Here is a 22,852-nt window from a genome sequence, read left to right as displayed (position 1 = left end):
TTTTAGGATAGAAAACTTTAGTTTTAGGATAGAAAGTCGACTGGTCCATATATGTTCCAAGTTTTCTTATTTTGCATAAACCACTTTAAGTGTTTTCAATAGAGTTATAGCAGGCTAGGCTCGGACTCTCCTAAATCGTTGTTGCATCTGTATAGAATTTTTCAAATGCATTACTTTTGGAGTATCCGACACAAAGAGTCCAAGCAACATAGCAAGCAGAAAAAGGTGTTCCAGCAAATGCAGCAGTAAGAAGAAAGGTATCTGGTAAGCCAAGAGGTGACACTGTTGTTGTGATAAACCCTGTTGTGGAAATCAAAATTCTTCATGAGAGCCGCTTAAGCACCTCTTGAGTAGAAGAAAAGCAAAGACGCCTGGAAAATTTTACTTCTCCCTCTTTCACCAAGGATGAAAGATATGAATGCATTCCCTTTGCCTCGATGAAAGGTATAGCAAGTAATATCATTATATATAGTTAGATTGACCGTTCTATTATCAGGTTGTTTATGGATATTTAAGCAAATCAAGCAATCTTCTTCTTGATGTTGTGATCTTGTGCATGACAGTTTAGGTTACATTTCAATATTGATATTTTAAACTTGAAGTTTAGGTTATACAGAACAAGTCACAAAAACTCTTATTTGAATAGCTCAATTTCTGGAAGTACCATATAAACAAATGATAAGCTTTATCAAAATGGATGAAAGCTAGAATTAGCCACACATATAAGTCAACTGGTGATATATTATTCCATATTTGCCTGTTGTATTTTTACACTACAGTAAAAAAAATTATGATGATTAAAATGCCAACTTTTTGTCTACTTTGTATTAAATTGTTGAGGTTGTTAGCTTGGATAGTAGTAAGTTTATCGTTTTTTTAATACGATTTTCTACGGCTCACTTTATTTGTACTTAAACAGATAGTAGATACCAATGAACTCTTAACACTTATCTTCAGATTCCACATTCAGATCATAACCACTACATATCTATTTGCTCACTCATTGGTGAAAAATCTAAATCTGTCACTATATGAAATAGACCACTCATTCCAGGCATGTTTGATAGAAGCAAGCTGAGAATTGAACCGTATTTGATGGACATTTCTTCAACTGGACATTTAAATCAGGGTTCGACCCTAAACCCTTTCCTGGGTACATGTATAGGCTGCCAGAGTTGAACTAGGAAGCAGCCGTAGTGGCCATGTGACATCTTCGACTTTATCCGCTGTTGGAGTGGATTTGTAAGTCAAATTTTATGGATGTTCAGAAAAAACTTGGTTGATAATGTCGTTTTTTCAGTTCACAGTACTGGTTTGATATTTGAGATCTGTTTATGTTGTAAATGTGCAGAGTCTAATCTTTTGATTGTAAATAAAATAGATTGTAATCTTAGGCTATGAAATTTATACATCACTTCTCTTGCGGTTAGTGTTTATTTTTTATTGCTCAAATTTCCTCTTTATTCATGTTTTTTCTTTGTGGATTTAGCCTCGGGAGTTCCTATCGGATAAAAATAGTTGTAACAACAAGTGAAGAGGATTGAAGCGACCAACGTGTTTGACGAAATTTTCCAGTGAAAGGAAGATTACCAACAAGTTTGTTTAACCATTTTTCTACAACTATCTACTATCAAGCTCATCGCTTAGCATGGACGTTAATCCTCGATATTTCTTTAGCCATGCTATTCTCTACATTATGCTTCATATTCAAAGGACATATATCTTGGATCGAAAATGAACACTCATTTAGTTGAATTGAGATATTGAATTTTTGTCACATTTGTTTACTTGGTGTTAGAATGAATCTTATTTGAACTATCATACCATGATTCAATGGTATTGAACTATCATATCATGAGGCTAAGTATGACGTTTTTATTAAATTTCTGTTAAAATCGTGAGTTTGAGGTGTAATTTATCCTATCTGGAACTGCTTACTCTACCAATATGTTGGTATCTCATATTGAGAAGTAAGAAATAAACTCTAATACTTATCTTAATGTGTTCTCTTTGTACATTGTTGCTATTCCTGGCCCAATTCACTATATTTTTATGAAATTCTTTGATTTCTGTGGAATGATGTGAATTGTAGGCTTCAAGTGATTTACTGATACATTACATGCGTACATTTTGAATTTTTTTGGGAAGAAATCACAGTGGTCATTCTTTTGTTTGACCAGCAACTAAGATTATCAGTTTCATCCGTATTGTAAGCTCTCAATTATTTAACCTATTCAGTATGTAACTTCCTGATTTAGTCTGCTGAGTTTAAGTTTTATGAATGTGATTCCTTTGTGATGCAAAGACATTTGGAATGCTTACCAATTACTACTTTTGGATCCTTGCTCACTTTAACAATTGTACTGTTGAGTGAGGTAAGTGACCGAAAAAACAATCAAGTTCTAGAAACAGCAGATCAAATCATGGAAAATGATTGATTTCAGATTCTCTGATTATCATTCCTTTAGTACAATTTCACATGCCTAAAGATGAAAATTGACCTTGATACACTTTAATAGAAACTTGTGTTGACTACTTCTGGTGTGTTCGCTTTTCAATAATTTGCAGGAACAACAGGTACTAATGTTTGGGCGCGGAAAAGTAGATATGTACAAAGAGTTGAAGAGTTGATGTTCTTCATGAAATGATATGCTGTAAATGTAGAATGTTTCTAATTACTTTGACCATGTCTGCTCTTACTTGATCATCTCTTTCACTGATACATCGACATCACTTGAATAAATTGTTTCTTTGCAATTTGTAGTTTATACAACTAAATTTATTATTTATGGAGAAGGAACTTACAATGTTGGGCCCGTGCTCAGCACGGGCCATGCCTCTCTAGTATCATATAATTGAGAGAGCATGTATGTATGCAGGAGTTTATGGATGATTTTTGATTTTGGGTTACATGAAAATAGTAACAAAACATGTGTAATTATTTGTCAAGATTACTGATAGTCTTTTTGTTATATTTTCTTGTTGGAGAATATTTGATACATTTAAGTGTTTACGAAACTAGGAAATTATGAAATTATTGAGAAGAAAAAAATAATAGTTTTATACTCCTTTTGTTTTTCGTATTAGTTATTTTACTTTTTTACATGTTCTTTAAGAAATTATTAATAAAAATGATAATTTATTAATTTACTCTTTATATATTTTTACAATTTTACAAAATTTATTTATACTTTCAAAAATAATTAATTGTTAGGGTAATTAAAATTTAAAAAATTATAATTTAATTTTGTTAATTGATAAATAATTTTAATAATTATATTTAGTAATTTAGATAATTAATATAGGATAGAAAAATAATACTAAATGTTAGGAGTATGATGAATTAGGTTAAATTTCATACTTTTAAATTATCTAAAGATAAAAACAAATAGCAAAATTTGAAATAATGGTAAAAAGACAAGAAGTTGAAAAGTTGAATAATGAGAAAAAGTTAAAAAGTAAGAGAGAGAAGGAACTTTGGCCCATTTTTCTGAAATGGGACCCAAAAATCCATTTGTCAAATTATGAAAGGAGCCTCACACAACTTTTGTATAACTTTTGTATGTCACCTCATACTTAACTCTCAACCACCATAAAATTTTTCCCTAAAACAAAGGTTACAACTTACAAGTATCATGGATACACATCACACCAAATATCCTCTTGATATTCACCATGTGAAATGAATACCTTCACATTTTTATCAACCCAATACACTCTTTCATCATAATAAATTAATAAGGATTGTGTTTCATATGACCAATTTCTTAAGAGTTCAAATGCAAATATGATCCTTTTCTCAAAAGAATTTGATGATAAGTTTAGAAGTAAGACCATCTCCAACCCAACATCATATTTTACATCAAATTTTTATTTGGTGTTTTGGAGCTTCAACCCAACATCAAATTTTACACCATTTTGGTGTGTGAATAGTGTTATATCAAATTTGGTGTAACACTATTCATCACACCAATTCACTTTTTGAATATTTTAATATTATTTCATTATACAAAACTTTTAATTAAACATTATATAAATTGTATGTTTTAATTAAATCTCTTGTATATATAATTATTTTTTATGTAATTTTTTATAATATTAATTTTAGATATAAAAGTTCGTTTTTTTTATAAATTATTTTTTCTATATATGACTTTTAAAAAAAAAAAATTTATGTTCAATCTACTATAAATTATAATTGGGTATAACTACAATTAACCTTTACAAAATTTTAAAATGCAAATATATAAATTATTAAGCAAATAATACAATGTACTTAAAAATAATCAAAAATAATAAACATTCAACAAAGTAGTAATTGACATACATCAAAATTGAAATATGAAATACATAGTAATTTTAATAAGTACAACAAAACATAATAATTTAAAAAAAAATACAACAATAACTTAATAACCTTGAAAGTTGAATAGTTATGTAGAATTTAAAATAATTTTTTCAATTATGTAATGTTTATTTAATTGTATTTCATTAATGATTTCACTTTATTTGTATTATCCATTATTATGTATAATATTTGCTAGAAATTTATATTATTTAAAAAATTATGGTATAAAATAATTTTATATTAAACGACTATAAAAGAAAATAATATGAATTATATATTGTGAATGTTTTAGAAAGAATTTGTTTTATGAAATAAGAAAATATAAATGAAATAAGAAATAATAATATAATAATGAAGAGAGGGAAACATATTTTTTTTTAGTGTAAAATTTGATGCAGTGGATTGAAGTTGATTTACATTAAAATAGTGCTGACACTAAGGGCCCGTTTGGCCATGCGATATGGTATCATGATATGGAATCATGAGATGAAATTGAAGTTTTGTTTGGACATGCGATATGAATTTTTTGTGTTGTATATTTTCTCATAAACATAAAAATCTCATAAGTTGTTAAACTATTAAAATAATCCCAATTGTTTATTCAATCTTATCAAATAAACAAAAATTTATAAAATCGCATAAGAAATTATTACAAAGCTATTTGTTTTCCACTTAAGTAATTGTTTCATCTAACTTTAATTTAATAAAAAAAAAATTGAACATAAACTGTAGCGTACTAGTCTTTAATAAAATTCTCCTACATAGTACGGACAGTTTCTTCACGTTGAACTTGCATTTCTCGATCATGTGATCGAGAAGACAAACCAACATTGTTACTTTGAGCCATTTGTCGGTCAATATCATCCACAACTATATTTTCATTCTCATAGACCATAAATATTTCATCACTTTAACAATCGGTTGGTGTGAGTCAAAGTAACTATATGTTGGTGAGAATAATAAATTTTATTTACATATGAAATAAATGTGGGGTTATTTTAACAATATATAAACTCGTGAATCAATTTTTGTATTAAAATATCTCAAATCATGATATGGAATTACCATATCATGGGTTTTGGAGAATATGAAATCACCATGAGATGGAATCAACGTAAAATCGCATATTCAAATGCTGATTTCATCTCACGATACCATATCGTGATATGATATAGCATGGCCAAACGCCTACTAAATTTGGTGTTTGGATTGGAGATGCCCTAAGTAATCTAGCCAAAAAAAAAACAAAAAAAAACACAAAATCCACCCAATTTGGAAAGTAAAAAAAGTTAAACCCGCACGAGGCCCAAAGAAATAAAAAAGAAGCGGGAGCACTGCGTAGAAGTGAAGGGTTTAGCAATGAACTCAACTTAGGGTTCTGAAACCTTATAGACAGACTATAGTATCGTCTCCAACTTTTTTCTCAACCTGTGGAGAGTGAATCAAAAGAATGGCGCTGGCGTTTGATGAGTTTGGTAGGCCATTCATAATAATCAAGGAACAAGAGCAGAAAACCCGATTAAGAGGCCTTGATGCTCAAAAAGCCAATATTTCCTCTGGCAAAGCGGTAGCTCGCATTCTCCGTACTTCTCTTGGTCCTAAGGGCATGGATAAGATGCTTCAGAGCCCTGAAGGCGATGTCACTATCAGTATTTTCTCCTCTCTCATTCTCCTTTTTTCATGTATTATATATAAGTTCGATCTACAAAACAGGAATTTGTTAAAGAAGAACAAAGGAAATGAAAATAGGGTTTAAAGTCGACAAGACTGAACTGAAAATGAGAAATTACATTTGAGGGATGGTATCTAAATAACCAAATTAGAATAGACTATACAGATCTATTTGTAATCTCAGTCGATCAATGCAAGTATAATCCTTCATAACCTCTGGTACAATCTTCTCAAGCAACTCAATTTCAGGCCATTTCCAAATTCTATCACTTTGTTGCTGTTAATTAGTTGTGGCTTTAAACTTGTTTTCTTAATTTTCTATTTGCATTTGATTTTTGCTTTTCCTAGTGTCAGCTTCTGTATATGCATGTACAGGGTACTGCATTGCTAATTGTGATGGTTATGTTCTGCAGTATGATTTGAGAAATTCTGAGATTAGTATGGTAGAATGAAAATATTTCTTTTTTGATTGTAGAATGACAAAGTTCTTTCTTGATAGTAGAATGACATGGTTTCTCTGATATGTGAACTTTATTATGTAGTAGATGTCAAGCTGAGATTTTGAAATTTTTTTGTGTGGGTGAATTTGACGATCTTATTAGAGTTCTCTCTCTCCACACATTTCCTTTTTGGTTCTGATAATTGCACTTGCAAAATATTCAATATGCTGGTCAACACAACTTAAAATTGAGTTACTCCAGATCCTCTATATTAGTTGTAACCTCTGGACAAATATATACTTCACACCATCATACTAGATACTTGATATGTGTTTCAAGAAAGGTTATCTCGAAGCATGTAAAAAAATACTTTTCTTAGCTTAGAATCCTTTCAAAAGCCAAGCTACATGAGTGCCATATTTTAAATTTTGGTCTAATCATGCACTGTGGTATTACTAGGAAATATACGTTATCTTCTCAATAAGTACAACAATAACAACAAACCCAGTGTAATCCCACAAAATGGGAGAGAGTAAAGTGTACTTAGACCTTATCCTTACCTTGGAGGTAGAAAACCTATTTTTGATAGATCCTCAGTTCAAAGAAAAACTGTTCCAAAGCACTATAAAGAAAGAAATAATGGAAATGAAGAAGTCATGGAAAAATACTATAGACAAGCTGGCAAATCATCTTGAACAATAGTTATAACAAGATAAAATGATAATCAAAGTACAAAAAACAATAGATAATAACCAAACTCAAAGGACAAGAAACTACAAGAGCAATACTACAACTAATAGTACAGTGGAATAAGTGAAGATGAAAAGTTACCTATTTCAAAAAAAAAAAGAAGTGAAGATGAAGCGTAACTATTTTACTGACCTTCTACCTTATCCGTGTCCTCCTATCTAAGGTCATTTTCTCGGTAAGCTGAAACTGCGTCATTTTTTGTCTAATCAACTCTCCCGAATACTTTTTCTACCTACTTCTATCTCTCTTGAAACCATCCGTAGCTAACCTCTCACACCTACGCGTTGGGGCGTTTGTGCCATCTTCTCTGCACATGCCCGAACCATCTCAGTCTCATTTCCCACATCTTATCCTCTAGTGAGACCTTTCCTATCATGTCTTGAATATCGTTTCCTAATTTTATCTCGCCTAGTATGCTCACACATCCATCTTTTATCTTTTAAATGTGGGAGTTCTTGATTGGACAACACTGTTCCACATAATATAGTCAATCTAACCACCGCTTTGTAGAACTTGTCTTTAAGTTTTTATGTCCCTTTCTTATCACATATGACTTCAGATGTGAGCCTCTATTTCATCCACCCTGCACCAATATAATGTATGCCATCATTGTCAATCACCCTAGCCTTGGGTAATAGATCTAACAACAACATACCTAGTGAAATCCCACTAAGTGGGATCTGGGAGGGTAGACTGTAGACTGTACACAGACCTTAGCACTACCTCGTGGAGGTAAAGAGTGTTTTCAAAAGATCCTTGGCTCAAGTATCTTAGGTAAGATACTTGAAACTTTATCTCTTTCGAATGACTTGTGTATCAAGTCTCACTTCATTGCCAACCTCAGGTGTTACGTCATTGAACTTGCTTTCCAAGTATTCTATCTTAGTTCTACTCAACCTGAATCCTTTAGACTCCAAGGTTTGCATTCGAACTCCCGACTTGGGTTAATTCCGCCTCGGGTTTTGTCAATTAGAACTGTCATCTGCAAATAACATACACCATGACACCTCTCCTTGGATATGTCGCGTCAATTCATCCATCACCAAGGAAAATAAAAACGGGATAAGAGTTGGTCCTTGATGCAACCCCATCACAACTGGGAAATGCTCCGAGTCTCCTCCCACTGTCTTCACCCGAGTCTTGGTTCCATCATATATGTCCTTGATCCTTGATGCAACCCCATCACAACTGGGAAATGCTCCAAGTCTCCTCTCTCTTTCCTTACCTGAGTCTTGGACTTGGTTCCATCATATACGTATCCTTGATGCAACCCCATTACAACTGGGAAATTCTCCGAGACTCCTCCCACTCTCCTTACCTGAGTCTTGGTTCCATCATATATGTCCTTGATCGCCTTTGTTTGGCAAAAAGAGTAATGATTTGAAAGCATATTTGACCTTATCTGTGTTCTTTTCCCTTTCTTGTTCTAACTTATGCATGCAAACTTATTTCTTGTGATGAAATTTGCTGATCTTTGGATTTTGTATCCTCAGCAAATGATGGTGCAACTATCCTGGAGCAGATGGATGTTGACAATCAGATTGCAAAGTTGATGGTTGAGTTGTCACGAAGTCAAGATTATGAAATTGGTGATGGAACTACTGGAGTTGTTGTCATGGCTGGGGCACTTCTAGAACAAGCAGAAAAGTTGTTAGAACGTGGTATTCACCCTATTCGAGTTGCAGAAGGATATGAAATGGCTTCTCGGATAGCAGTGGAGCACTTGGAGCGTATTGCAAATAAGTTTGAATTTGGTGTGAATGAGTTTGAGCCTTTGATTCAAACCTGCATGACTACTTTGTCTTCTAAGATGTAAGTGCCAAATCTAATGCCAACTCTGCTGTTACCTTTCTCTGTTGCTATCTTTTCTTTTAAAGATGTCCTACTTTCTAGGTTCTAAACTTGTATTTTTTGACTTCAAGAACATGCTTGTGATTCATCAGAATGTGCAACTTGCACTAAAAGTATTTTGTGGTTATCAGTTTCTAATTACAACTGCAAAAACCCTTCTATACTACTTATTTGTTTTGATATGGGGAATTGGTATTGTAGTGTGAACAGATGCAAACGTAGCATGGCTGAGATCGCTGTCAAAGCAGTTCTAGCTGTTGCAGATCTAGAGAGGAAGGATGTTAATCTGGACTTAATCAAAGTCGAGGGAAAAGTTGGTGGAAAATTAGAGGATACAGAGCTAATCTACGGAATTGTAGTTGACAAAGATATGAGTCATCCTCAGATGCCAAAGCAAATCCAGGATGCAAATATTGCCATTTTGACTTGTCCTTTTGAGCCTCCAAAACCAAAAACCAAGCATAAGGTTGACATTGATACTGTGGAAAAATTTCAGACTTTACGCCTACAGGAGCAGAAGTATTTTGATGACATGGTTCAGAAATGCAAGGTACAATTTGCAGAATGTGTGTGTTTGTATATATCGTGAAAGATAGTCTAGATACATATATAAAGGAGTGTGTGGGGTGGAAGGACATGAAATATTGAAGCTAATTTCTTTACTTGTACAGAAGGGAGGGAAATCTTAGGGATTAGCAAAAAAAGTTTCTCACATGTTTTTAGACTTGTTAGTCAGACTGGCGTGGGGAAAAGTTTAAGCTTATGGTCAGCTAAAACTTTAACCTTAACCTTATGTTTCTCCTGCTCCATTTTATGTAACATTATTTCCTTATGAGTCCGTTTCGAAAAGAATAACACATTTCTATATTTGAAAACAGTTTAACTTTTAACTTCTCATTTTACTCCTAATGAGAAACTTTTATTGCCACACAAATGTATGGCATTTTAAGACCACAAAAGCCCTATTGCAACACAAATCTTATGACATGCTTAAGACCACAAGTTTAAAGAATCTTCCTTTCTTCTGCCCTAGGCATAGTGTCAAACTATGTCCTATAAATTTGTTTGTAGTATAGATTATAAGTTTGAGCTGCGGAAGCAGCCACTAATACTTGCATTAAGGTAGGCTGTCTACATAGTACCCCTTATGGTGCGTCCCTTCCCTGGATCTTGCTAACGCGTGATGCTTTGTACACCGGAATGCACTGCCCTTTTTTTTTTTTTTTTAATGTTTCTTGTATTTTTATATGAGGATAGCACCGGAGAACTTTTTTGTAGATTCTGCTCCTTTTTTTTCCAGAATACTTTGTCATTCTATCTTTAGTATTTTGTTGTGGCTTCTTCACTTCGGTTATTTCTTTTCCAGGACTGCTTTGGTATGTTTTTTCTTAAGCCGAAGGTCTATTGGAAACAACCTCTCTACCTCCCAAGGTAGGGGTAAGGTCTATGTACGTACTACCCTCCCCAAACCCCACTTGTGGGGTTACACCGGGTATGTTGTTGTTGATATCAGTGTAGAACTTCGTTCTATTATGTCCTTCCCAACTCCCTATTTAAGCAAACAAATTCTGTTGTTTCCCCCTATTTTTTGTATATGCTAAATATGAGAATGAAGGGCTGTTGTGTCATTCTCTTATGCTTCACCCCCTTCCATTGTGAAGTTGCACACCTTGGTTGTTATTAGCATAAACAAGTACAAGCTAGAGGGATGCGAATGTTGTTGAGTTTTCCTGTGTTCACAGTATCATCGTTTCAGGGGGGGGGGGATATCTATGGTTTGTGTTTTCGGGACTGTAAGGAGCAGTTTGGTTGGTTTTTACATGCAAAGATTACCAAGAGTTGAAGTTGCATATTTTGGTAGTTTGGCTTATGAGGAGCTGGATTTCTAACTTATCTGCTGATGTCTGACAGGATGTTGGTGCCACTTTAGTTATTTGTCAGTGGGGTTTCGATGATGAAGCAAACCACTTACTAATGCATAGAAATCTGCCTGCTGTTAGATGGGTAGGTGGTGTGGAGTTGGAGCTGATAGCAATTGCTACAGGTTTGCATTGTATTTGCTTATCAGCTATGATGCCTTTTCTGTAGTGGTGTTTCTGTTACAACAGTTAATTTAATCGCACCTTCTTGGTTCCACATGTGATTAGGTGGGAGAATTGTGCCGAGGTTTCAAGAGTTGACACCTGAAAAACTTGGCCGGGTATTGTTTCAATCTCCTGTGTCTGTTCATACATCTAGAAATTTTGTGTGAAGTGCTGATAGGTCATTGACTGTGTGGTATACTACTTATAGCTGACTTACATTTTTATGAAATTTTACTCTTCCTTTGCTTACAGATTCTTAATGTCTAATTTCTCAAATCTGTATGGAGATTCTTCTCAATTCATGTTCTATTTTGCATCACATTCATATCCTTTAGAAAAATTTCATGTGAACTTAGCCATTTAACCAGGCCTTTCAAATATGAATAATAATTCTTAATGTGGTTTTGGATCTCTATCACCTGCTAAAAGTGATGTTCTATAAGTTCAGGCTGGTCTGGTTAGAGAGAAATCATTTGGAACAACAAAGGACAGGATGATTTACATTGAACATTGTGCAAATTCAAGGGCCGTGACAATATTTATCCGTGGTGGTATGTTTCTGTGACCAGCCATTTAGTTTTCTATGGAAATAAAACCTTCTCGATGTAAACTTTTGATAGAATTTTAACGTGCTCCTTATTTTTTCATTTTTAATCCTTCATTGGATTTTCTTTTGGTTTGGCATCTACAGTTTCTAGGTTTGTGCTGTTTCCATCTATGTTTATTAGATGGTGACACTGTCATCAGGTCAACTGTTGTAACTGCATGTTGATCCATGGGTTTTGTTTTAATGAGTGTAAAGATTCTGATACCAACTGAACTTAATTTTGGTTAAGATTATGGTACATGTATGATCTTTTCAAGAGGAGGCCATAGAATTACTTCTCCAGATAGATAGTTGCAGACAAGCGAGAAGAATGGAACAAGGCACTGAAGTTAAAAAGAACAAAATCAAAGGTGCACAAGAGCTTAAAAGTCTTGTCTCATTTGATGTAAAATTCAAAAGCTCAGGGAATAGGAACAAGGGGAGGAACACCACTCTAGTTACAAGATGAAGTTTAAACTAGTATCGTGGAATGTCAGGGGATTGAACAATAAGGAGAAGAGGGAGACTGTCAAAAGCTTAATTTCCGAATGGAGGGCAGACATCATCTGCCTCCAAGAAACTAAGCTTGCGAGGAATATTACAGAAGTAGCAAATCAGATTTGGGGAGGTAGATGGATCAGACACGCTTGTCTGGAAGCTAGTGGAACAAGAGGCGGAATCATTTTGATGTGGGATGAGAGGGCATGGAAGGGGGAGGTCTTAGAAATAGGAACCTACTCCATTACTTGTAGTTTTGAATCCCAAACACAGAATTACAATTGTCACATAACTGGAGTGTATGCTCCAAATGACTACATGGAGAGGAGACTAGTGTGGGAAGAATTGGGTTCAGTAAGGGGATTATTTGAAGGGCCCTGGGCACTGTGTGGAGATTTCAATGTTTCAAGGTATATATCGGAGAAGAAAAATTGCAACAGTAGAACAAGGGGTATGAAGGAGTTCTCTGTTTTCATAGAAGACATGGAATTGGTGGATTTACAACTAGAAGATGTTGCATATACCTGGTTTAAAGGAGACCAACATGTAGCAGCCTCTAGAATTGATAGAATCTTGTTCTCGAAAGAATGGGATGACAACTTCAATAATCTGAAACAGATTCCTTTGCAAAGGCTGTGTTCAGATCATATTCCAATAGCCTTGATTGGTGGAAGCTGGGAGAGAAAGAAAAGTTATTTTAAGTTCGAAAACTGGTGGTTACAATCAGAAGGTTTTGTTGACAGAGTAAAAGACTGGTGGTCATCATTCAGATACTCAGGAACCAGACTATGTGTTGGCCTACAAATTTAAAGCTTTGAAGCACAAACTTAAGGAATGGAGTAAAGAGGAGAGTGGAAACCTTGGCCTACAGCGAAAGAAACTGCTAGAACAATTGGCAGAAATGGACATGGAGAGGGAAAACAGAGTGCTTACAGAAGAAGAAATAACAAAAAAAGCTGCAGTCCTACTAGAATATGAGGATCTGATTAAGAAGGAGGAAATTGCATGGAGACAAAGATCAAGAATACTATGGCTGAAGGAAGGGGACAAAAATACCAAGTTTTTCCACAAAATGGCAAATTCTCACAGAAGGTACAATAACATTGATCAATTAATGATACAGGGGGAAGTCACTCATGAGCCAGCTGAAATTGAAGGAGAAATAATCACTTACTACAAGAAGTTGTATACAGAAACCATACCATGGAGACCTACTCATCAGTATGCAAACTGCCCGGTCATTACCGAAGAAGAGAAAATGGCCCTTCAAGGCAGATTCGAGGAAAATGAAGTGCTAACATGCCTAAAGTTATGTGCAGCTGACAAGGCCCCTGGACCAGATGGTTTCACAATGGGTTTTTTCATCAAGTGTTGGGAGATAGTGAAGCAGGATATAATGGATACTTTTCAGAAATTCTACGATCAAGAAGTTTTTGAGAAGAGTTTTAATGCTACATTCATTGCACTTGTACCCAAAAAGAAAGGAGCCAAGGAGCTAAGGGACTATAGACCAATCAGTCTTATAGGTAGTATTTATAAAATACTATCTAAAGTACTCACAGAGAGACTGAAGGGCGTGATAGACAAACTGGTGGATTCACAACAAATGGCATTCATAAAAGGGAGACAAATCATGGACGCAGTTTTGATTGCTAACGAAGCAGTAGACTCCAGGACTAAGCAGAAAAAGCCTGGCATTCTTTGCAAGTTAGACATAGAAAAAGCGTACGATCATGTTAATTGGAAGTACCTGATGAAGATCTTAGAAAGGATGGGATTTGGACAAAAGTGGATGAACTGGATTATGTTCTGTATCTCAACAATAAACTTTTCTGTTCTAATCAATGGGCTTCCTGCAGGTTTTTTCAGCTCACAAAGAGGGCTCAGGCAAGGTGACCCACTATCACCTTTCCTGTTCTTAATCACTATGGAGGGTCTGAACAGTATGATTAAGACAGCTAACACAAGAGGATGGTTGAAAGGTTTTGATGTGTCGAGAGATGGTGCTGAAAGTTTGGATGTGACACACCTTCAATATGCCGATGATACACTCATCTTCTGTGGAGCAGAGGAAGAACAACTGAAATATTTAAGGGTGATACTGGTCCTATTTGAAGGGGTATCTGGCCTGCACATTAATTGGCGGAAAAGCTTTATGTATCCCATTAATGAGGTCAATAATATGAATTATATAGCCTCAATTCTTGGGGGTGCAGTTGGCACTTTGCCAACAACCTACTTGGGCATGCCTTTGGGAGCAAAATCCAAGTCTTTTGAAATCTGGAATGGCGTGATAGAGAAGTGCGAGAAAAAATTGGCTAGATGGAAAACTCAATACTTATCAATGGGAGGGAGGTTGACCCTCATCAACTCGGTACTTAATGCTCTACCAACATACATGATGTCATTATTTCCTATTCCAGCAGGGGTCATCAAAAAATTGGATAGGATAAGAAGGAATTTTTTGTGGCAAGGTAACAGCGAGAAGAAGAGATTTCACCTGGTGAAATGGGAATCTGTGGTAACTGGGAAAAAGAATGGCGGATTGGGAATAAAAAATCTGATATTCCAAAGTGAAGCACTCAGAATGAAATGGTTGTGGAGGTACTCGTTTGAAGATCAGTTAATGTGGAAAAGAGTGGTAGGTGCCAAATATGAGGCGGAAGATAGTTGGATGACCAAGGATGTGACTTCACCTTATGGGGTCAGTTTATGGAGATCCATAAGAGAATTATGGGAGGAAGTCAAACTCAACTCCAAGGTGAAAGTGGGGAATGGGAACAAGACCAAATTCTGGAAAGATGAATGGCATGAGTCAGGTAATCTGGAACTCCTCTTTCCAGACATATATAACCTAGTTCTCTCACAACAAAGGACCATTGCAGAGATTTGGACAACACAGGGCTGGAATTTCCAGTTCAGAAGACATCTCAATGACTGGGAAGTGATGAGAGTGGCAGAATTTCTCAACATTGTTGGAAACTTCAATGGACTCCAGGCTGAAGAGGATGCATTATGGTGGAAAGGAAGCAGCAAAGGTATATTTAAAGTAGGTGCAGCTTACAGGTTGATGGAGCAACCAAGTCAACAGATTCCTATCTGGCCATGGAGACAAATTTGGAAAGGCAGAATTCCTTATAAAGTCTCATGTTTTATATGGCTGCTAGCTAAGGAAGCAGCTTTGACACAGGATAATGTTATGAAAAGGGGAATAACCTTATGTTCTAGGTGATTTCTTTGTGGAGAAACATCAGAAACTGTTAACCATCTTTTTCTACACTGCAAATTTACTCAACAATTATGGAGGGTATTCTTAAGTCTCAAAGGCATATCCTGGGCTATGCCTAGGAGAATTACTGAAGCCCTAAAAAGTTGGGAGGAGGCAGGAGTGCTAGCTAAAGACAGAACGAGATGGAGAATTATCCCTGCTTCAATCTGGTGGGCAACCTGGAAAGAGAGAAATTCTAGGTGTTTTGAGAGCGTAGAGAATAGTATGCAGAAAGTTAAACTCAACTGCATTTTGTTGTTATGTTTTTGGTGCAATCAATTATACTCAAATGAAACTGTCTCTATAATCGATGTTCTAGATTCAATTTAGATTTAGAATAGTGGAGTTTTTGGAGTTCATCTGTATATAAGGTTTAGTACTGCCCATGTACTATTGTGTTATAATACAAAGTTACCAAGTTTCAAAAAAAAAAAATTAGTTGGGCAAATGTGGTTGAGGGTACATGCGGTTCCCATTTCTTTTTAACTCTTTTTGTTTGGTCGGTGACCTCCACCAGATGCTGAGTTCTTGCCTAGTGGAGTTAGTGTCACAACTTACTAATATGGGATGCGAGAACTTTGCAATTGAGGAAAAGTCATTTCCTAATACCAGGATATATGGGTTTTGTTTCTTACAGAGCACCAGTCGAGCATTCTTTACCTGCACATATTTGAAGTTTAGTGGGAAAAAATATAGGAAGATCAATGTTACCTTTATCAAAAAAAATATAGGAAGATTATTTTTCCTGATTCTAATTTCAAAAAAGAAAAGTACAGGAGGATTATGCAGAATCTTAGAATACCTGAGAAATTGTATCGATTAGGATATTTGTACTGAGCTTTGATCATCATACAGGTAACAAGATGATGATTGAGGAGACAAAACGTAGTATCCATGATGCTTTGTGTGTGGCTAGAAATCTTATTCGCAACAACTCCATTGTGTATGGTGGCGGTTCAGCTGAGATCTCTTGCTCAATTGCTGTGGAAGCAGCAGCTGATAAACACCCAGGAGTTGAGCAGGCGAGCTTTTATTTTAATTGTTCTTGTTTCTACTTTTTTTTTTGGGAAAAGGGTCAAAAATACCCCTCGACTTTGGTTTATTAGTTGACTATACCCCTGCCGTTAAAATAAAGTTATTTATACCCTTGCCGTCACTAATTTCACCATTTATACCCCTCAATTGACAGAAATCCCCAAATTGATTCAAATTAACCCAAATTTTAAAAAAAGACCCATTTCCCATTTTAAACCCAATGCCCGACCCGTCTAAAAACCTAACCCAATAAACATTTAACCCATTTTCCTTACCCATTCTCTTAAAAGATCTCAAACCCCACAAACTCAAGAACTAATAAATCTTTTACTTTTTCGTAAGTAATAACCTAGATGCAGATGTAAAATTTTCAACCGGAGTTATTGGATTGTTATGGTGTTGAATGAAAATGTAAGGTTTGAGACGGAATTTGTTTTTGAAGTATTTTCATTTGAGACGGAATTTGTTTCTGAAGTATTTTCATTTTCTGGGTTTTCTTTTGTTGTTGCTGGGATCGTCCCGAGTTGTGTTGGAATAATGAACATGGGATAAAGAAGAAGGAGAAGATTCTCGTTTGTTGCTCTAATACAATGTGTAAGGCCTGCAAGATTATTGTTATTTTGTTTGACTCTAAGAAAATCAGCAAACAATATCGATTTTACCATTAAACATCAACCTTCTTAGACTAGTATTGCCTTCCATTCTAATGCTCTGAAAAAAAGAGTCAAATGAATATGGAATTTCTCGGAGACCCAAAACCTCAGATCTATGACAATTTTATTTAATACATATATAAGCGCGTTGCTTTAACTTAGAGCTGTGATATCTCTGGATTAATAGCTGGCATGCGATACGAAGGAAAGTAGTTGTGACCACTTGGAGGTGCAAAAGGCATTCCGACTCCTTGATATTGATGATGAGAAGCTGCATGCCATACTAATGTTAGGCTTCTCAAAATCCTTCTTCTGCTTTGAAACAATGTGACCATCTCTAACAATATACTCCAACGAAAAATTTTCAGCAGATGAATCCTTCACAGGTTTGCCTAGAACATTCCATACTAGTTGTTTAGCTTCTTTTGAAAGAATGGATAAAAAGGTTTATTGGGTTAGGTTTTTTGACGGGTCGGAGTATGAGTTTAAAATGGGGATGGGTTATTTTTAAAAAATTGGGTTAATTTGAGTCGATTTGGGGATTTTCGTCAATTGAGGGGTATAAATGGTGAATTTAGTGACGGCGAGGGTATAAATAACTTTATTTTAACGGCAGGGGTATAGTCAACTAATAAACCAAAGTTGAGGGGTATTTTTGACCCTTTTCCCAAAAAAAAAAGTAGAAACAAGAACAATTAAAATAAAAGCTCGCCTGCTCAACTCCTGGGTGTTTATCAGCTGCTGCTTCCACAGCAATTGAGCAAGAGATCTCAGCTGAACCGCCACCATACACAATGGAGTTGTTGCGAATAAGATTTCTAGCCACACACAATCTTCGAATTGATTATCATTAGCTAAGCATCAAAACCTTCTATCTGCAGTATGCTATCAGGGCATTTGCTGATGCTTTGGATTCTATCCCAATGGCACTTGCTGAGAATAGTGGTCTCCAACCCATTGAAACTCTATCTGCTGTCAAATCTCAGCAAATTAAGGTAATTTTGGCTTGTTGTTACTTAGATATATGAAATCACTCCACAATTGTGCGGGAGTCTGATAAAGCTTCTCTGTCGAATAACTAGAAAACATAAGATTTTTTTCTCAAGAGACAATTCCTAGTATTTCTGTCATATACCCACTCGACTAAAAGAAAAATAGATATACCTCTCTCGACTATTTCCAAAGTTTCTCAAGTCTGAATAATTAGAAAGCATGAGATTCCGTGTCTTGTACCTTAATAGTTTTAATGAGTATAACTTGAATTTTGTTGCAGGAAAACAATCCTTGGTGTGGGATAGATTGCAATGATGTTGGAACAAATGACATGCGTGAGCAAAATGTCTTTGAGACACTGATTGGGAAGCAACAGCAGATTTTGCTTGCAACACAGGTTGTTAAGATGATTTTAAAGATTGACGATGTCATTAGTCCGTCTGAATATTAATTTATGTTTACATAAACCAAAGTCTTGTGAAGATGGACATTTTAGCTTTGGTAATGCCACTCCAAGTAGTGTTAGTTCTATGTGGTAATTGAGTTCATTTTTGGTGGTTGACGAATTGATATGATTTTTGGATTGAAGACGTTGATTTAACTAATTTAAATTAGGGAGGATTTTTCCGCCGCTCAAAACCGGGAATTTCTTTTATTTGTTTTGATTCTGAACTTTACTATGTGTCTTGCATGAGTTGTGAGTGACAAAATAAGATTTTCCGTTAACTCCACAGCTATAAATTTATCCCTTTAACCATCAAAATAAAAGTGACAATGACCACTAAATCATAACAGAGGTAACCCTTAACCTGTGAGAGTAGCTTTTGCACATGTTGGTTCAGTCGAAGAGGACGATAATCCATAGAACAAGCAACGTTCGGTGGCAAATGGGTTTTGTATATTTTTAATTATTTTTTGTTTGAACCTCAAAATTAAGTCACTTGTTATCTTGGGTGATGACTTATTACAAATCTTCAGGGGTCGTTTGGTAGAACGTATAAGAATAATGTTAAATAAAGTGTATTAGTAATACTGGCATTAACAATGCATGTATTAGTTATGTTTGCATTAATTATACATAGATTGTTTTTATGCATTGTTTGGTTTGATTCATTAAAAATAGCATGCATTGCATAAAATAATTATTTACAAAAATACCCTCCACTATTATGGTGAAAAATATGTAAAAAGAGGTTTTGAGGGGCAATGAAGTCTTTAATCATGCTAATGCATGCATAAGACCATTGCATGACTAATATCTAGAAATTCATGGTATTAGCAATACACACATTACACAATAGAGTACATAACAAATGTTATACATAGATTAGAAAAGAGTACCAAACAAAGTACTAGTAATGCACAAGGCTAATGCATGCATGATTTTTTTTTTATACTCTACCCAACAATTATTACTTAAAAGTTAATTTAATACCACCTTGATACGTGTAACACCACTCTCACAAGTATGTGGTGTATTACACTCGCTCCCACATTAGCGCTACGTCAACGCCATGTCAGAAAATTGATTTTTTATATCTTTTTTTATTTTAGAATTTATTATTTAATTTTTCTTTTGTTAACAATATTTTACACTAATTAATTCCTAATTAATTATTAAAATTCTATAATAATGATATCTTCTTCATAGCAAATGGTGAAGAGGAAACTTTCAACAATGGCCGTCAAGAAAACTGCCCGTGATCCACAGCTGATTTGTGGAGTGGAAGAATTTTTCCATTCCAAAATGTACCCATAATAAGTTTGCTTCAATTTCTTCCATTGATTGACTTGGAAACTAAGCTTCCATTGTTTCACCTCACTGTGAGCAAATTTATTGCGATTTGCAGTTGTAAATTTTTTTTAACTCTGGGTATACATTCTTTGTTCTTTTTTCATGTTCTTCCTGGAGGTTTTAAAAAAAATAGGAATAGAAGATAATTTTCTTCCCATTTTCAATCGATCACTCATTATGTTCACTCAAAAAAGTCTTCCGAAGCTCCGGTGGTTGAAAATCCCCCAAATTTTACCCCTTTTTGAAGTAATTTGTTCTGGGTTGCTTTTTGTTATTGATCCATTTAAGCTTACTGAGGTGTGAAGAAGATGAGAAGAGTGTGGTATGAAGAAAAAGAGATTGGGGAGGGGAGGGGGGTGTGTGTGAAGAAAAATAATGTTGATTATTTGTTCTTTATATACTAGTAAACTTGCCGCACTTCACGCGGTTATGCAAAGCTTTACAGAATTTTTATGAATTAAATTATTTTTTCTAATACCTAAATAATTGAAGAATTGTAAATATTTATGAATGGCAAATATTCGTGGTTTTAAGTTATAAATAAAGTCTCTTGCAAATATTTTTCTATATTTCTGTCACTCCTCTGCCAATGCCATGATAATAAATTTAATTAATTAATTTTATTGAAACGTATGATCTAATTGTAGACATTAAAATTCGCGTCGAGAAAACAATAGTCAAGAACGAAAAAATTATCGCAACAATCATTTTATTATTTCAAAGTGCGAGTGTTACAATCTCTATGATTCCTCTGAATTCGCCTTTTCGAATATAAATTCAAGGGCTCTTGAGCTTGTTCTTGAATTTTGTTCTTGTTCTTGGACTTTAATCTTGGATTCAAGTGCCTTTGGAGCTTGTTCTTGAATCTTTGATGAACTTGGACTTTAACTTTATCTTGATATTGAACTTATTCTAACTTTAACTTGATCTTGAACTTGAACTTTATCTTGATCTTGACTTCTAGTTGAATCCAAGGGCTTCGAGCTTGATCTTGAATCCGGCGGTCTTGATCTTGATCGTTCTTGAACTTGAACTTTATCTTGATCTTGACTTCTTCAAATCTTCAATTCTTAAACTTGAATACTTGAATTCTTGAACTCTCGAGTTCTTGAATTCTTGAACTCTTGAGTTCTTGAATTCTTAAACTCTTGAGTTCTTGAATTCTTAAACTTATAGCTTGTAGAGAAATTTGTGTTTTTGATCCACGAGCTTTCTCTAGCTTTTTGTTTAGAATTCTTCGTTCCTTTACAGAATTATGAGGACCCCTATTTATAGTTTTAAAATAGAGGAGTTGTGATTGGAATAGGATTTCCTTCGGTCAATCAGATTTAAGTGACATAACATATGGGCTTTATGAAGCGGACTTTAATTAAATCCATATTTATTACTCCATATTTAAATAATTAACTCAATTATATTAATTCATAATATTTATTTGGACTAATATATTCACGAATTTAATATAATCCGAATCATTTTATAAATTTATATTTAATAAATTTTAAATGACTACAAATTGCCCCCTTCTTCAAGTCTTGTCGAGATATTTTATCTTTCAAAAACTAGGCTTGAAGAATTTGAAGACTTCAACTTGCAGACTTGAAGAATTTAAAGACTTCAACTTTCATACTTGGAGATTTTGAAGACTTCATCTTGAAACATTTTTTATTCATAGGAGTTTGCCCCATTGAGTCACTACCATTTGGTGCAGGTTTGAAGTTTGATAAAAGATTACTCATAGCTTTAACTTTCATGTGACAGATAAAGTGGGAACATGTGTTTTTTGACACTCATGCAACTGAACTTAGGATATATTCTAAGCGCCTACGTACCTCAGTGAAGAGGATCAAGTCACGACGTAGTTCTGGGAGAGTATTTTTTTTCGTGTGTCGTACACAGTTTATACTCTTGCGGACCAAGAGTGACATGCAGTTTAGGCTCGTACCTTAAGGAGCATTTTAACTTGAATATTTAACTCTAATTTGAAGATTTTTGTGACATACAGTTTAAACTCGTGTTTTAAAGAGAATTTCAACTTAAAGATTTAATTCAAATTTGAAGAGCTTAATGACATATAGTTTAAGCTCGTGCTTCAAGGAGTATTTCAGCTCGAAGATTTAACTCAAATTTGAAGAGCTTAATGACGTATAGTTTAAGCTCGTGCTTCAAGGAGTATTTCAGCTCGAAGATTTTAACTCAAATTTGAAGAGTTTTGTGACATACCGTTTAAGCTCGTGTTTCAAGGAGCATTTCAACTTGAAGATTTAACTCAAACTTGAATATTTAAGTGACATACAATTTGAGCTCGTATTTCAAAGAGCATTTCAATTTGAAGATTTAACTCAAACTTGAATATTTAAGTGACATACAGTTTAAGCTCGTGTTTCAAGGAGCATTTCAACTTGAAGATTTAACTCAAATTTGAGATCTTTGTGATATACAATTTAGGCTCGTGTGTCTAGGAGCATTATAACTTGCAGTTTAGGCTCATGCGATGTTGAGCATTGTAACTTGCAGTTTAACCTCATGCGTCAAGGAGCGTTTAGATATACATTGACTCTTCAAAGTCATCTTCAGATGCAGACTTACCCCCACTGTGGAGGAATATACCGTGAGTTTACGGTATTTCTAATACATTTCACTTACAAGTTGTGTGTGCTAGGGCCTTTTTATATTGGTTTTTATGTGTTTTTATCATGTTTTGCAGGAAAGATGTTCAGGCGCGGAAGTATAGAAACAATTGAAAGAAATGCAGAAACAGGGCATTCACGGAGGTGATCTACGGACCGTAGGTCCATTCACGGTCCGTAGGTGATGACCGTAGATCAGCAGGCATGGTATTGAGGACAAATCAGGGAAATCTGACCAAGTGTGGAACCA

At 34.8% G+C, this 22,852-nt stretch overlaps 1 protein-coding gene across 1 annotated transcript; it reads left to right on the top strand.

Annotated features, from left to right (window-relative positions):
* The first annotated feature begins 5,655 nt into the window (after positions 1–5,655).
* LOC102593059 (T-complex protein 1 subunit epsilon) lies at positions 5,656–18,816 on the top strand. The gene is made up of 9 exons (XM_006338817.2): positions 5,656–5,997; positions 8,703–9,021; positions 9,262–9,610; positions 10,972–11,104; positions 11,208–11,260; positions 11,593–11,695; positions 16,352–16,518; positions 18,066–18,179; positions 18,458–18,816. The coding sequence occupies exons 1-9, from the start codon at positions 5,799–5,801 to the stop codon at positions 18,626–18,628; spliced, it is 1,608 nt and encodes a 535-aa protein (XP_006338879.1). The 5' UTR covers positions 5,656–5,798; the 3' UTR covers positions 18,629–18,816.
* Positions 18,817–22,852: the final 4,036 nt, after the last annotated feature.

Source organism: Solanum tuberosum, unplaced genomic scaffold (assembly GCF_000226075.1).
Source record: "Solanum tuberosum cultivar DM 1-3 516 R44 unplaced genomic scaffold, SolTub_3.0 scf00006, whole genome shotgun sequence".
Classification (NCBI taxonomy): Eukaryota; Viridiplantae; Streptophyta; class Magnoliopsida; order Solanales; family Solanaceae; genus Solanum; species Solanum tuberosum.
The sequence above is the reverse complement of the archived record's forward strand: the minus strand, read 5'-3'. Positions and strand labels throughout refer to the sequence as shown.